At 39.5% G+C, this 12,696-nt stretch overlaps 2 protein-coding genes across 2 annotated transcripts in view; one reads left to right on the forward strand and one right to left on the reverse strand.

Annotated features, from left to right (window-relative positions):
- The window catches only part of LOC306734490 (palmitoyltransferase ZDHHC3-like), a gene marked incomplete at both ends in the record, with an annotated part of 9,233 nt that extends 7,369 nt beyond the window's left edge, over positions 1-1,864 (reverse strand). Inside the window, 3 exons of the mRNA XM_079215847.1 lie at positions 275-348; positions 612-700; positions 1,797-1,864. Of these exons, the coding sequence (XP_079071973.1) occupies positions 275-348; positions 612-700; positions 1,797-1,864 (231 nt within the window). The remainder of the gene's footprint in view (positions 1-274; positions 349-611; positions 701-1,796) is intronic.
- A 105-nt stretch (positions 1,865-1,969) lies between these two features.
- LOC306734060 (tripartite motif-containing protein 16-like) lies at positions 1,970-4,156 on the forward strand. Its single transcript, XM_079215390.1, has one exon. It carries the CDS (start codon positions 1,988-1,990, stop codon positions 3,680-3,682), a length of 1,695 nt encoding a protein of 564 aa, XP_079071516.1. The 5' UTR covers positions 1,970-1,987; the 3' UTR covers positions 3,683-4,156.
- Positions 4,157-12,696: the final 8,540 nt, after the last annotated feature.

The following is a 12,696-nucleotide window of genomic DNA, read 5'->3' on the forward strand; positions in this document are numbered from 1 at the left end:
AAGGAAATTTAATTTCAGTGTTTTTTCTTCTTCTTTTTTATGATTGAAGTCATCACAACGGTGTTATTCTGCATTAAAGCATGTTTGACTTCTCTCTACTTCTAGTCACGCTTGTGTTGTTTCCATAGGGACGCAGGACCTTTTATATACTACAGTGAACATCAAGGCCACAGAAGGAAAAGCCTCGCGCTGCGTGTCGCTTCATCGTATCTTCCAGTTGTTTGGCGACTCGCTGCAGGCGACGTGAGCAAAGAAGATTTAAACAGAGACTCACGCGCTCGTTCATCCGACTCGACTGGGAGCGAAGATCTGAGAAGTCCATGGCCGTCTCAGGGAGAGGCACCATACCTGGAACACACACACACTCTAAATACTAAGTAAAGTGGCATTTTTATTCATTTTTTTCCTATTTCCTACGCCGACCCGAACGCACTATAACTTGACAGAAAAAAAAAGAAAAAAAAAAAAAATGTAGAAAACAATAAAATGTATTTATCTAACACACACGCTGCAGATAGAGAACACACACACACACACACACACACACACACACACACACACACACACACACACACACACACACACACACACACACACTCTTAGTTACTGACCGGGGTCTGAGAAGACGGCTTTGGCGTGGCAGGCCAGCAGCAGCAGCAGAATCAGGTTGAACACGGATCCGTGGAGAGTACACCACACGCTGCAGAATGAAAGCAAAGATCAGCTGGTTTAGTACATATACACACACACATATATATATATTTATTTATTTATTTATGTACTAAACCAGCTGATCAAACCGACAGAAGTGACTAACTACAGCGGGAAAGCAGATTTTCTTGCTTCCTTTTTTGCATTCGTGGTTCTTTCTTATTGTCTATTTTATTGTCTGTATTCTATTATTATTATTTATGTTTTAATATCAGTGTAAACATTGACTGTGTGTGTGTATGTGAGTGTGTTCAGCTCGAGTTATGTGCTTCATGTTGGAATAAAAAGCAGAAGTTTAGACGAATCTAAACTGACAGGAGTCACTAATTTGTTAATAGTTTTGATAAACAGGCTGTTACTAACACTTAAACTACTAAAAATAAATATTTTTTAAATATGCATCAAAACTATGACAAGTATTTGATAAATTAAGATAGCAATATTATCATCATTAATATTAAAAAAATATGATAATTACGATTATTATTATTTGTAATAATTTAGCCACCTGTTTATTCTTAAACAATGTATTGTATTTAATTATCTTATACTATATATTTATGTACATTCTTAGTCTTTAAGAATTATGATTAACTAAAGTTGTAAAATATATGTAGTGGAGTAAAAAAGTACAATAGAGTATCTGAAATGTACTGAGTAGAAGTATGAAGTAGCAAAGTGAGCAAGTAAAAAATACCTCGAGTATGTACTTAGTCCAGTACCTGATAGTTAGTGGAGATGAAGACAGTACAACATAAAGTACACCTGATACTGTGACGTATGTGACCGGTAGTAGACCGAAGAAGAAACACACACACACACACACACACACACACACACACACACACACACACACACACACACACACACACACACACACTGCTGTGAAAGCTTTAATTCTGCTGGGTTCTTCAAATAGGAATAAAACTGCACACATACAAATTGAAGCTTGAAATACTGGTTTATCACTCGCAGAAGTATTTTTTTTAAAGAGTAAAACAAAGTTCACATTCACAGCGCCGCTCCTCTTCCTGGAATGAACCACAGCTTGATAAGCCCTCCCTCTTCCTCCTGCTCTCTAACACAGCCGCTGGACTCTGTCCTCTTCCCTCCCCTTCAGATCTACAGCTTTACAGATGGGTGTAACCAACATGGTGTGAAGCAATAGAGCTGACGCGCCCCGTTCACTGAACATCACGTGTTGTTCAGATCAAGTCAAAGCAGAGTCGTTTCTCAGGAAGTGAAACTCAGACAGTCGTTGCTACTGAGAGCTGAAATGGCGCAGCAAGGAGTTCAGCTGGATCGGGAAAGCTTCTCTTGTTCCATCTGTCTGGATCTACTGAAGGATCCGGTGGCTATTCCCTGTGGACACAGCTACTGCATGAACTGTATTAAAAGCCACTGGGACGAAGAGGACGGTAAGAAACTCCACAGCTGCCCTCAGTGTAGGCAGAGCTTCACACCGAGGCCTGTCCTGCTGAAAAACACCATGCTGGCAGATGTAGTGGAGGAGCTGAAGAAGACTGGACTCCAAGCTGCTGCTGCTGATCACTGCTATGCTGGACCTGAAGATGTGGGCTGTGATGTCTGCACTGGGAGGAGACGGAAGGCCTTCAAGTCCTGTCTGCAATGTGTGATCTCTTACTGTGAGAAACACCTCCAGCCTCATATTCAATCACCTGCCTATGAGAAGCACAAGCTGGTGGAGCCGTCCAAGAAGCTCCAGGAGAACATCTGCTCTCGTCACAATGAGGTGATGAAGATCTTCTGTCGTACTGATCAGCAGTGCATCTGTTATCTCTGCTTAATGGATGACCATAAAGGCCACGACACAGTCTCAGCTGCAGCAGAAAGGACCGAGAGGCAGAGAGAGCTGGAGGGGAGTCGACTAAACATCCAGCAGAGAATCCAGGACAGAGAGAAGGACGTGAAGCTGCTCCATCAGGAGGTGGAGGCCGTCAATCTCTCAGCTGATGAAGCGGTGAAGGACAGCGAGAAGATCTTCACCCAGCTGATCCGTCTCCTGGAGAACAGAAGCTCCGATGTGAAGCAGCAGGTCAGATCCCAGCAGAAAAGGGAAGTGAGTCGAGTCAAAGAGCTTCAGGAGAAGCTGGAGCAGGAGATCGCTGAGCTGAAGAGGAAGGACGCTGAGCTGAAGCTGCTCTCACACACAGAGGATCACAACCAGTTCCTACACAACTACCCCTCACTGGCACCACTCAGTGAGTCTACAGACTCCACCGGCATCGACATCCGTCCTCTGAGATACTTTGAGGACGTGACGGCGGCTGTGTCAGAAGTCAGAGATAAACTACAGGACGTCCTGAGGGACGAGTGGACAAACGTCTCACTGGCAGTGACTGAAGTGGACGTTTTACTGTCACAAGCAGAGCCCAAGACCAGAGCTGGATTCTTAAGGTATTCACGTGACATCACTCTGGATCCAAACACAGCACACACACGGCTGTTATTATCTGAGGGGAACAGAAAAGCAACATTAATGAATGAACATCAGTCTTATTCTAGTCACACAGACAGGTTCACTGGTTATTATCCTCAGGTCCTGAGTAGAGAGAGTCTGACTGGACGTTGTTACTGGGAGGTGGAGAGGAGAGGAGGAAGAGTTTATGTAGCAGTCTCATACAAGAATATCAGCAGAACAGGGAGCAGTAATGAATGTGGGTTTGGATCCAATGACAAATCTTGGGCGTTAGATTGTGACAACAACAGTTTTGCATTCCGGTACAACAACATCAGCGCTCCCGTCTCTGGTCCTCCGTCCTCCAGAGTAGGAGTGTACCTGGATCACACAGCAGGTGTTCTGTCCTTCTACAGCGTCTCTGAAACCATGACTCTCCTCCACAGAGTCCAGACCTCATTCACTCAGCCTCTCTATGCTGGAGTTAGGATTTATTATAATGATGGAGCCACTGCTGAGTTCTGTCAACTCAAACAGACAGAAGTGATTTAAGGGACAGCAGGTTCAATTATGTGTTTTAATTCTTAAACTGATGTTATTGTTCGAGAGCTGATTTCTCTTCACCTGTCAATCAAACATTGTGGGCGGTGCTTTGACGTGTTCTCATTATTGTTGTGTAGATGTTTGAGCTCCTTCCTGTGTCTGTTTAGTCGTGGAGGCTCTCACTGCTCATGGTCATCTTTGTTGACCTGAACTCATATTTCTCTGCAGGAAAATGTAAACTTCTCTGATCTCTAAATGTTTGATGAATATTGTTGTTGATGTATTTGTTGTTGTGTCTCTTCCTCTGCATGGGTCTTAAAGAGAGAAAGCACCAGAGCTTCTTTATCCTAGATATTTTATTCTCACCACTTCCTGTAAAGTATTCTATCTTTATATGTGTGAGACTAAATGTTGTTGTTGTCTGAATCAACATACAAATGATGTACTATGTTGTATTATAAAATAAAGTATCATGATCATAATCAATAAGGAAGTCATTCACTATTATTTTACATAAGTGAGATTCAGGTGAAACTAATTTAACAGACTTTACTGATGGGATGTGAACAAACTGAAGGTTTACATCAGGGGTGTCAAACTCATTTTCACCCCGGGCCTCATCAGCATCATGGTCGTCCTCAAAGGGTTGTAACTGTAACACTGTAGACATTTAACTCCTCCCAGCATCATGTTAACTGTCTTTGTATCAGATTATTGTTTATTCAAGTGTACAAATATTGTACATGCATTTATATGAATGTAAAAATATATGGAAGCAAATGTCTCTGTTACTATGACAGAAGTCCATTTAATTTAGGGTTAAGAAACCCACATTACTAAATTATGATAAATATACAATTATAAAGATCAAACTTAAAACAGAAGAAAATAACAAAGACAAAGATCAAACGCACGTTGTTATTATATTAACTTTCTTTAAAGCTTTTTTGTCACAGTTGAGAAAGACATAACTGGTCCAACAAGTAATTGTGAGCAAATAAAGACATGCATGTGGTCTGGGGCAGTGGTTCTACTGGTCTGGGGCAGTGGTTCCACTGGTCTGGGGCAGTGGTTCAACTGGTCTGGGGCAGTGGTTCTACTGGTCTGGGGCAGTGGTTCTACTGGTCTGGGGCAGTGGTTCTACTGGTCTGGGGCAGTGGTTCAACTGGTCTGGGGCAGTGGTTCAACTGGTCTGGGGCAGTGGTTCTACTGGTCTGGGGCAAAGGTTGAACTGGTCTGGGGCAGTGGTTCAACTGGTCTGGGGCAGTGGTTCAACTGGTCTGGGGCAGTGGTTCTACTGGTCTGGGGCAGTGGTTCTACTGGTCTGGGGCAGTGGTTCTACTGGTCTGGGGCAGTGGTTCTACTGGTCTGGGGCAAAGGTTGAACTGGTCTGGGGCAGTGGTTGAACTGGTCTGGGGCAGTGGTTCCACTGGTCTGGGGCAGTGGTTCAACTGGTCTGGGGCAGTGGTTCTACTGGTCTGGCTGCAGGACCCACCTTGACCCCTTCATGACAAGCTGAGATCCAATGTAAGGAACATTTTCAACTTCTCAAATTAATTTAATGATGTGGTGCAGTTTGAACCTGAGAAAGTACACAATATCACAGTATGCCAACACACATTTTTTTTTAATAAACATTCCCTTTTGCACTCAATTAAAAACCAAAAAGTGCATCTTAAGGACATGAGGTAGTACAACACACATAATATTTGTATAACTTCAGCCTTTTTAACAGACTCAGTGTTTTCATGCACAACAGCCCTGTGTCTGCAGTGGAGTCCTTCAGGTTCTGGGATCCACAATCTCCCGGGACTTGAAGTGGACCGCCAACATCAACACCATCCAGAAAAAGGCCCAGCAGAGGCTGTACTTCCTGTGCCAGCTCAGGAAGTTCAACCTGCTGATCCTGTTTTACTCCATCATCCAGTCTGTCCTCTGCTCTTCCATCACTGTGTGGTTTGGATCGGCCACCAGACAGGACAGAGACAGACTACAGCGGATAGTCAAGTCTGCAGAGAGAACTATTGGTTGCAGCCTGCCCTCCATCCTGGACTTGTACACCTCCTGAGACAGGAAGCGGGCTGGAAAGATCACTGCAGACCTCTCACACCCTGGACACAAGCTGTTCCAACTCCTCCCCTCTGGTAGGCGTAAACTAGATTCCAACACTGCATATTTAAAACCAAAGTGTGACACAAACTCACATCACGCTTCACTTCAGAGATTTCTGAGTGATTGAGGGTTCAAGTCTGACCTGTTACGTAACTCTGCTTCTAAATAAAGGACGTGTTTTGATGGAAGGTTTTTAAATACATTGGGCCCATTTTCAGACTTTAACCCTTTACATATCTGGAAGAAGTATTTAGATACTTTACTTCAGTAAAAGTACTAATGCCACACTGTAAAAAATGCTCAAGCTGCAGTAAAAAGTTCCTTCAGTAAAAGTATGTGAGCGTAATCAGTAAAACAAATCAGCAGAGTGGCGACCAGATAAACGCGAGGATTCATCACCGGAACACACGGAACGGATGTTTCCTTCTCATCGGAGTGGACGTGAACACTTCAGAAACGTGATCCGGATCCTCAGACAGACGCCCCGTGGAGATCCTCCTTCACTGAGAGTGCACTTCCCATTTGGGTGTTGCATTCAGGACCACCGGGAAAAGTTAGGACAAAACATAAAACAAATACAGTTCGCACATGAAGAGTTATTGTCATCCTGAATACAGTTGTAGGTATTCGCTTTGTTAACACAGTAAGTAACACTTTTAATAAAATTACAATGAGGGCAAAAACAAATCATAATGTCTTAGAAAGCATTTATTTATAACAATATGGACAAATCAACTTCTCTTTACAATTCTGCGTTCTTTTTTTTTCTTTGCGTGTGGATTTGACTTGGAAGTGTAATTTCCTATTTTTATGGAACGGTCTTTAACGTCACATGTGACTGAATATGAAGGGTTGTCCCTGAGAGGTGGGGCAATCTCCAGGTCATGAACTTTCAAGTTTTTCATGTATACATTATCAATATACAGTATATTAGTATATATCTTCCACCTAATGCTGCTGTCTGGGTCGTGCGTTTGAGTCCTGTGTTTTTTCCCCTTTGGTTCACCAGTCATAACAGGGACTTAGTAAATAAACAGTAGTATTCAAAGTCTGTCTGAAAGTCTGTTGTGCCCCCTTGTGGTCGAACTGAGAACTCATGCTGAGGACAGGTGGGATGTTTAGCTCTTGTGTGGACACATACAACAGACATATATATATATATATATATATATATATATATATATATATATATATATATATATATATATATATATATATATATATTAATATATATACACATTAAGTAATTGTTGGATTATATGTGTTCAGATAATGGACCTCATGAAGGAACAATTATGTGTTAAAGTGATCGTTTCAACTGGATGAAAGTCACATGATCAGGAATTGGTGCACGTTCATGATAAATGATCATCTGTGTAATCAATGCCCCAAAATTACTTTATAAGAACAAATGTTTTTATTCATGATTTGTCTTCTATGACAATGTTGGAGGAAAACAGTTTTCTGTTAAATGCATGCTGTCTTGAGGAGAGAAGACTTGAAATTGCAATTATTAAAGTTAACATGTTGTATTTTCTGACTCTGCTTCTTCTTGCAATAATGTCCTGATTGATGACTTTACAACAGCGTCCAGTAACAATCTTTCCAACATACACTTAATGAATGTATTGTTATATAATAAAACACAACACATTTAGTATCATTATTTTGACAACTTCTCTTAAACCTCTCATGTGTTATTTAAGAACTGCTCTGGGCCCTATTCTTCATACACTGAAAAAAATGATACTTTGGACTAACCTAAAAAAATTACTCTAATTTGTTACAAGTAAATTTATTAGTTTTTCTCAAATTATATTTTTGATTTGGTTGAAACTGGACATTTTGATTAAATATGAAGTAAAAAAATTACATTCATACAAATTAAAAGTTGTATTTAGTATAAAGACAATTATTTTACTTTGGTACAACTTAATTTTTTATTTTGGAAAAACCTCATATTTTCTATTACATGAAAGCAAAGATTTTACTTTACACAAAAGTATTTAAAACACTCTAATTTTGTTACACATACATTTATTAGTTTCTCTCAAATGATATATTTGATTTGGTTGAAACCTAAAATGTTGATTAAATATAAAGCAAAAAAATTACATTCATACAAATTAAAAGTTGTATTTAGTATAAAGACAATTATTTTACTTTGGTACAACTTAATTTTTTAATTTGGAAAAACCTCATATTTTCTATTACATGAAAGCAAAGATTTTACTTCACACAAAAGTATTTAAAACACTCTAACTTTGTTACACATTTGATTTGGTTGAAAGCTAAAATGTTGATTAAATATAAAGTTAAAAAATTACATTCACACAAAGTATAATAAGTAATTATAAAGACCATAAACCATGTTTGCTTGTTTTTCATTAAAACAACTTTATTTTTTAATTTGAAAAAAATAGTCTTATATAAAAATAACTATAACAAAAATATATAGACTTCAAAAGATCTACATACATCTTAACATGGACAATACAATTACAATATGGCTCCATTTAAACATGACAATTTAAACACCATTACAGTGGGTTTTTTACATCCGTCCTTTAACATGAGAGATGCAATAACAAAGAAGGGTAGCACTTTATAATACTATTTAGCATTAGTAAAGCATGAATAAACACTGAATTCATCATTTATAAAACATTATTCCAACATGAACATGAATACTCTTAGTAACTCATTCCTAAACACAGTTATAAATGTTTCATTCTTGATTAATAAGCTTGGGTTTTATACTTTATAAATGATGGATTCCCCATTTGTAAATTAAGTATTGTGTATCATTTACTAACACTTTACAAAGTATCTTATTAATCATATAAAAGTCCTGAATACTTCATTTACAAATGGGGAATCTATCATTCATAAAGTATGAAACCCAAGCTTAATGAAACATTTAGAACTGTGTTTATGAACGAGTTACTAATGAGTATTCATGTTGGAATAATGCTTTAGAAATGATGAATTCATTGTTTGTCATTGCTATACTAATGCTAAATAGTGTGCACTTATTATGAAGTGCTAACAAAGGATAAACCCTTTGTGCATAACAAAGGGTTAAACATGCACAACAATATTTAGAGTTTAAGACTCAGAGTGCACACTCGCCGGGTCATCTTTTTGGCTTCTATCTCCATGAAGATTTTTTGCAGAGCATCAAAAGTGTGTTTGAGTTCACCTGGATAGCTCAGGTTCAGAGCATAAATGAGCCCAAGCAACATGGCACATGCATGCGCTACTGATTGCAGACCATTAAGGACCTCCACACCATCGATCACAACTCCAATGTCGTGTGGCGGCTGGAGGCAATCCTCCTCCTCCTCCCTGAAGACAAACACTGCCATTTTGCACTTCTGAAGCTGGGACCAAGCGTCATCCTTCTGAACAACCTGATAAAAGACAAAACACTTATTAAAAAAGTTATTCTGATGAAACCAGTTTCTGATGTACCACAGCTCCGACCGCTGTGTCCTCGGCGGTGAACAATATATTTTGCTGCCTGTTAAGAGCGACAGCAGTTGTTACAGCTATGAAAAATTCATATCATACGGGAAATTAAAACCGGTATACCGCCCAGCCCTAATTTAATGTTTAAAGCAAAACTACTTACCAGATAGTCCTTGATAAGGTTGTCCCCATCTTCCCCAAGGTACACAATCAGGCACTTAAGCAGACACACTCTTTTTAGATTCACCTCAAAGCTCTAGGTGAAAGCACAAACACACAAAATTATAAAAATGCAAAATGATGCTGTCCAATTTGAACAATTCACGGTAGACGCAACACTATACAATGCATAAAATGGGCACTTGGAGTTACAGTAATAGTGATTTAGGGCGATTAAGGAATTTCCCCTGATTATCGACTCAATAGTGAAAATGCAGATTGTTTTTTTTTGTTGATATTTTGATATTGCTCAGAAGATCCAGATTTAAGTGCTATGTAAATAAACTATTTTAGGTACTAGTATTAGGTACATTGTTGGCTTTTTTGTTGCGCTAATTTTTTTTCCAACTCTCGATAATGAAAAAAATAAATTAAATAAAAATGAAATGTGCCACACTCACTTGACATGCGGTCGGATGGTCAATAGCAATATTGCACTTTTTGCAAGACCCTAATGTACACATACTCTGAGCAAACCATTTAAAAGATCTTTGAAACTAAAACGATTAAGGTAGTGCATCGGTGAACAGAAACAAAGCAAGTACATACGTGATCAAGAACTTTCAGTATGTTCTGGGTTTTCTCTCCGATAACTCCTCCCTTTTTTTTTGAAGATCTCCATCAGTCTGCCGTAGTGCTTGTCCAAGGCAGCGAGGAAGCGCGGTTGAAGTGGCACAGTTGTAATTCTTGTAAATTCAGCATTGATCTTTAAAAAAAAAAAGCACATGCAAATGGTATAAAACATTACGTGATGCATTGCAGATGTGGTGAGTTTTTTAGTAGGTTTCTTATAATAGAAGAAAATATTGTTTACTTTACAAGCCACCACTGAAAAAGTCACATACCTCATCCACTGAGAACAATGCAGGCCATCTCTCTTTCAACTCTTCCACTCCCAATTCCTTTTCCACAATTTCTTGTCTTCGCACTGAAAAAGTCTTGTCCATTTTCGACTTTATCACTGTACGATTGTTTCTCTTCTTCACCTCACTTAAAAGTGACAGTCTCTCATTTTCCAATTTGTCTGAGGTCTCTCCAGTAGGAATGTCAGGAATGTGGTTGGCCTCTCCTCTCTTAGGTTTCTTGACATTCTTTGCTGGCAATGCATCTCTTGGGGCTTTGGACTTGAATGAATTTACACGCAGTTCAGAACATCCGATGCCCTTCAGCTGAGTACGGTAGTTGCCCATTTTAGTTTTCAGGCGCTGCTTCCACCCATAGCAACCGTTGAATGAACCAGTCTCAGAGAGGCATGGGTGCTTCTTGATTAGTGCTTGGGCCACGTCACTGAAGTCAGCATCTGTTGGGTAGGCTTTGTACTTAAACATCTCTTCAGCTACTTTTTCCAGGATATCTGACTTTAATTTAGAATTCATTGACAATCTTGTCATGTTTGACTTATGCACTGCATTTCCTGTTTCTAACTGTAATTCAGTTTCGTAAGAGAATGTTGGTATTGGAAACACTCTTGGCCACAACTGAGTTCTTGTAGAGACAGTGCTGGAGGGTGAGGACAGGAGCTCTGTGTCATCTGATTGGGTACACACTGACTCATTAGAGGCAGTGATATCAAATCCTTCGCTGCAATCATCAATTATTGGGATGACCTTGACAGTTGCCAAATCCTCAAGTTCTGCAGTTGATGTCAAATTCACGAGTGCATCTCCAAAGTCTCTGTCTTTGTACTGCAGTCTAAAAGTTCCATTTAACTCACACTGTTTCCTGACTTCATTCAAAAGCTGCTCCATTGTCTCTGGAATGCCATCAGGCAGAATTAGCTTCCTGGTGTCATCAGAATTCAGGATAACTAGCAACTTGGCTGGCCTTTTCCCTGCCATGTCAGCCCATCCAAAAGGATCTATTAAAAAAAAGAATAAAAACAGTAATATTAGTGTCATAACATTGGCCATAACATCTAGTTCATCTTCACAAATTCATTAATATACAACCTTATGCATGAATGTATCTCTTCAGCGAGATGAGGCGCTGTCCACCAACTATGTAGTAAGCCAAAGGATAGGGATCTGTCAGTTCATCCACCCCAACAAGCCGTAGTTCTTTAGGACTAGATATGACCAAGCCATAAGCTCGATAATGTTCCAGGTACCAGGCATCCATTTTTTTGAGAATGAAAATGAGTTCCTCTTGTAGAACAATCATGTGGACAATTTCCCAAAACTCTGGAAGTCCAGCCAGCGACCCATGGGCTACCACCATTCCAATCCTATAGTTGAAGCCACTGTAGGATACGTTTTTTGCCAGGTTCACATTGTCCATATGTGGGTGTTTCAGTTTCACTGCAAGTGCAATATCTTCATTGATAACATCAAGGGGAAGTGTTGAAACATCAGTAACCTCCAAAGATTGCTTTGCAAATCTACACGTGTACAGATTATATGCAGTCTGAAATTGGTGCCTTTGCGCTAATGAGTACAGTACATTTTTGTAACAGTTTGTATGACGGATTACCCTTTTGAAGAAGCTATGTTTTGATTCAAATCTCATAGTCCATAGTGCAACAAGGGGGCCAAACTGGCGCATCAATTGTAGATAATGCTCCAAGTAATGATGTTTCGGCCGAATTTTTTCATGGGGGAAAACTTCTTTGAATACTGTCCTGTGTTCAGAAATCTTGAAGTCAAGATAAGAAATAGATTCCTCAGTGTGAAAAGGTGCAACAGCAAGTTCCACAATGTCCTTCAATTCACAAAGGACCTGCCATGCTGGTTCGTTTGAAGGAACTCTGGTTCCGACCAAGACAGGAAGAAATCTCAGTAGGCTCCAATTCTCGTGTGCGTTTCCTCCAATTGTTCTTTTTGTGGCATAGGTGATTGGCACACGATGAGGACGATTTGTCTTATCAGTCCACTTAAATGGAAACGTTGTTATGGCTTCATTTAAATCACCCAATGTAAAATATTTTTGGGAAATTAACACAGTAAGACATAGCGCAAGCTCTACGGAGATAATGCCTTCAAAGAGATCATGAGCTATATCAGGGGGAAAACTCTGCGTCACATTAAAATATGACAGATGTTCTGACAGCACACACTTCCTTTTTACACCGAAATAATTAACCAAGGATTTTTCTTCAATAGCTTTCAGATGAGAAACATGAATGTCCTCAGTTCTCACACAAAATGCTCCTGAATTGACTTCTTTTGTTTGAATGTCTACATTTTCTGCTGTACAAAATCTGCAAACATATTTACCTGAAAATT

This window comes from Taurulus bubalis (assembly GCF_910589615.1).
Source record: "Taurulus bubalis genome assembly, chromosome: 3".
In the NCBI taxonomy this organism is placed as follows: domain Eukaryota; kingdom Metazoa; phylum Chordata; class Actinopteri; order Perciformes; family Cottidae; genus Taurulus; species Taurulus bubalis.

Excerpts from the sequence above, each read along its gene's own strand:
- LOC306734060 (XM_079215390.1), top strand. The coding sequence starts at position 1,988 with ATGGCGCAGCAAGGAGTTCAGCTGGATCGGGAAAGCTTCTCTTGTTCC.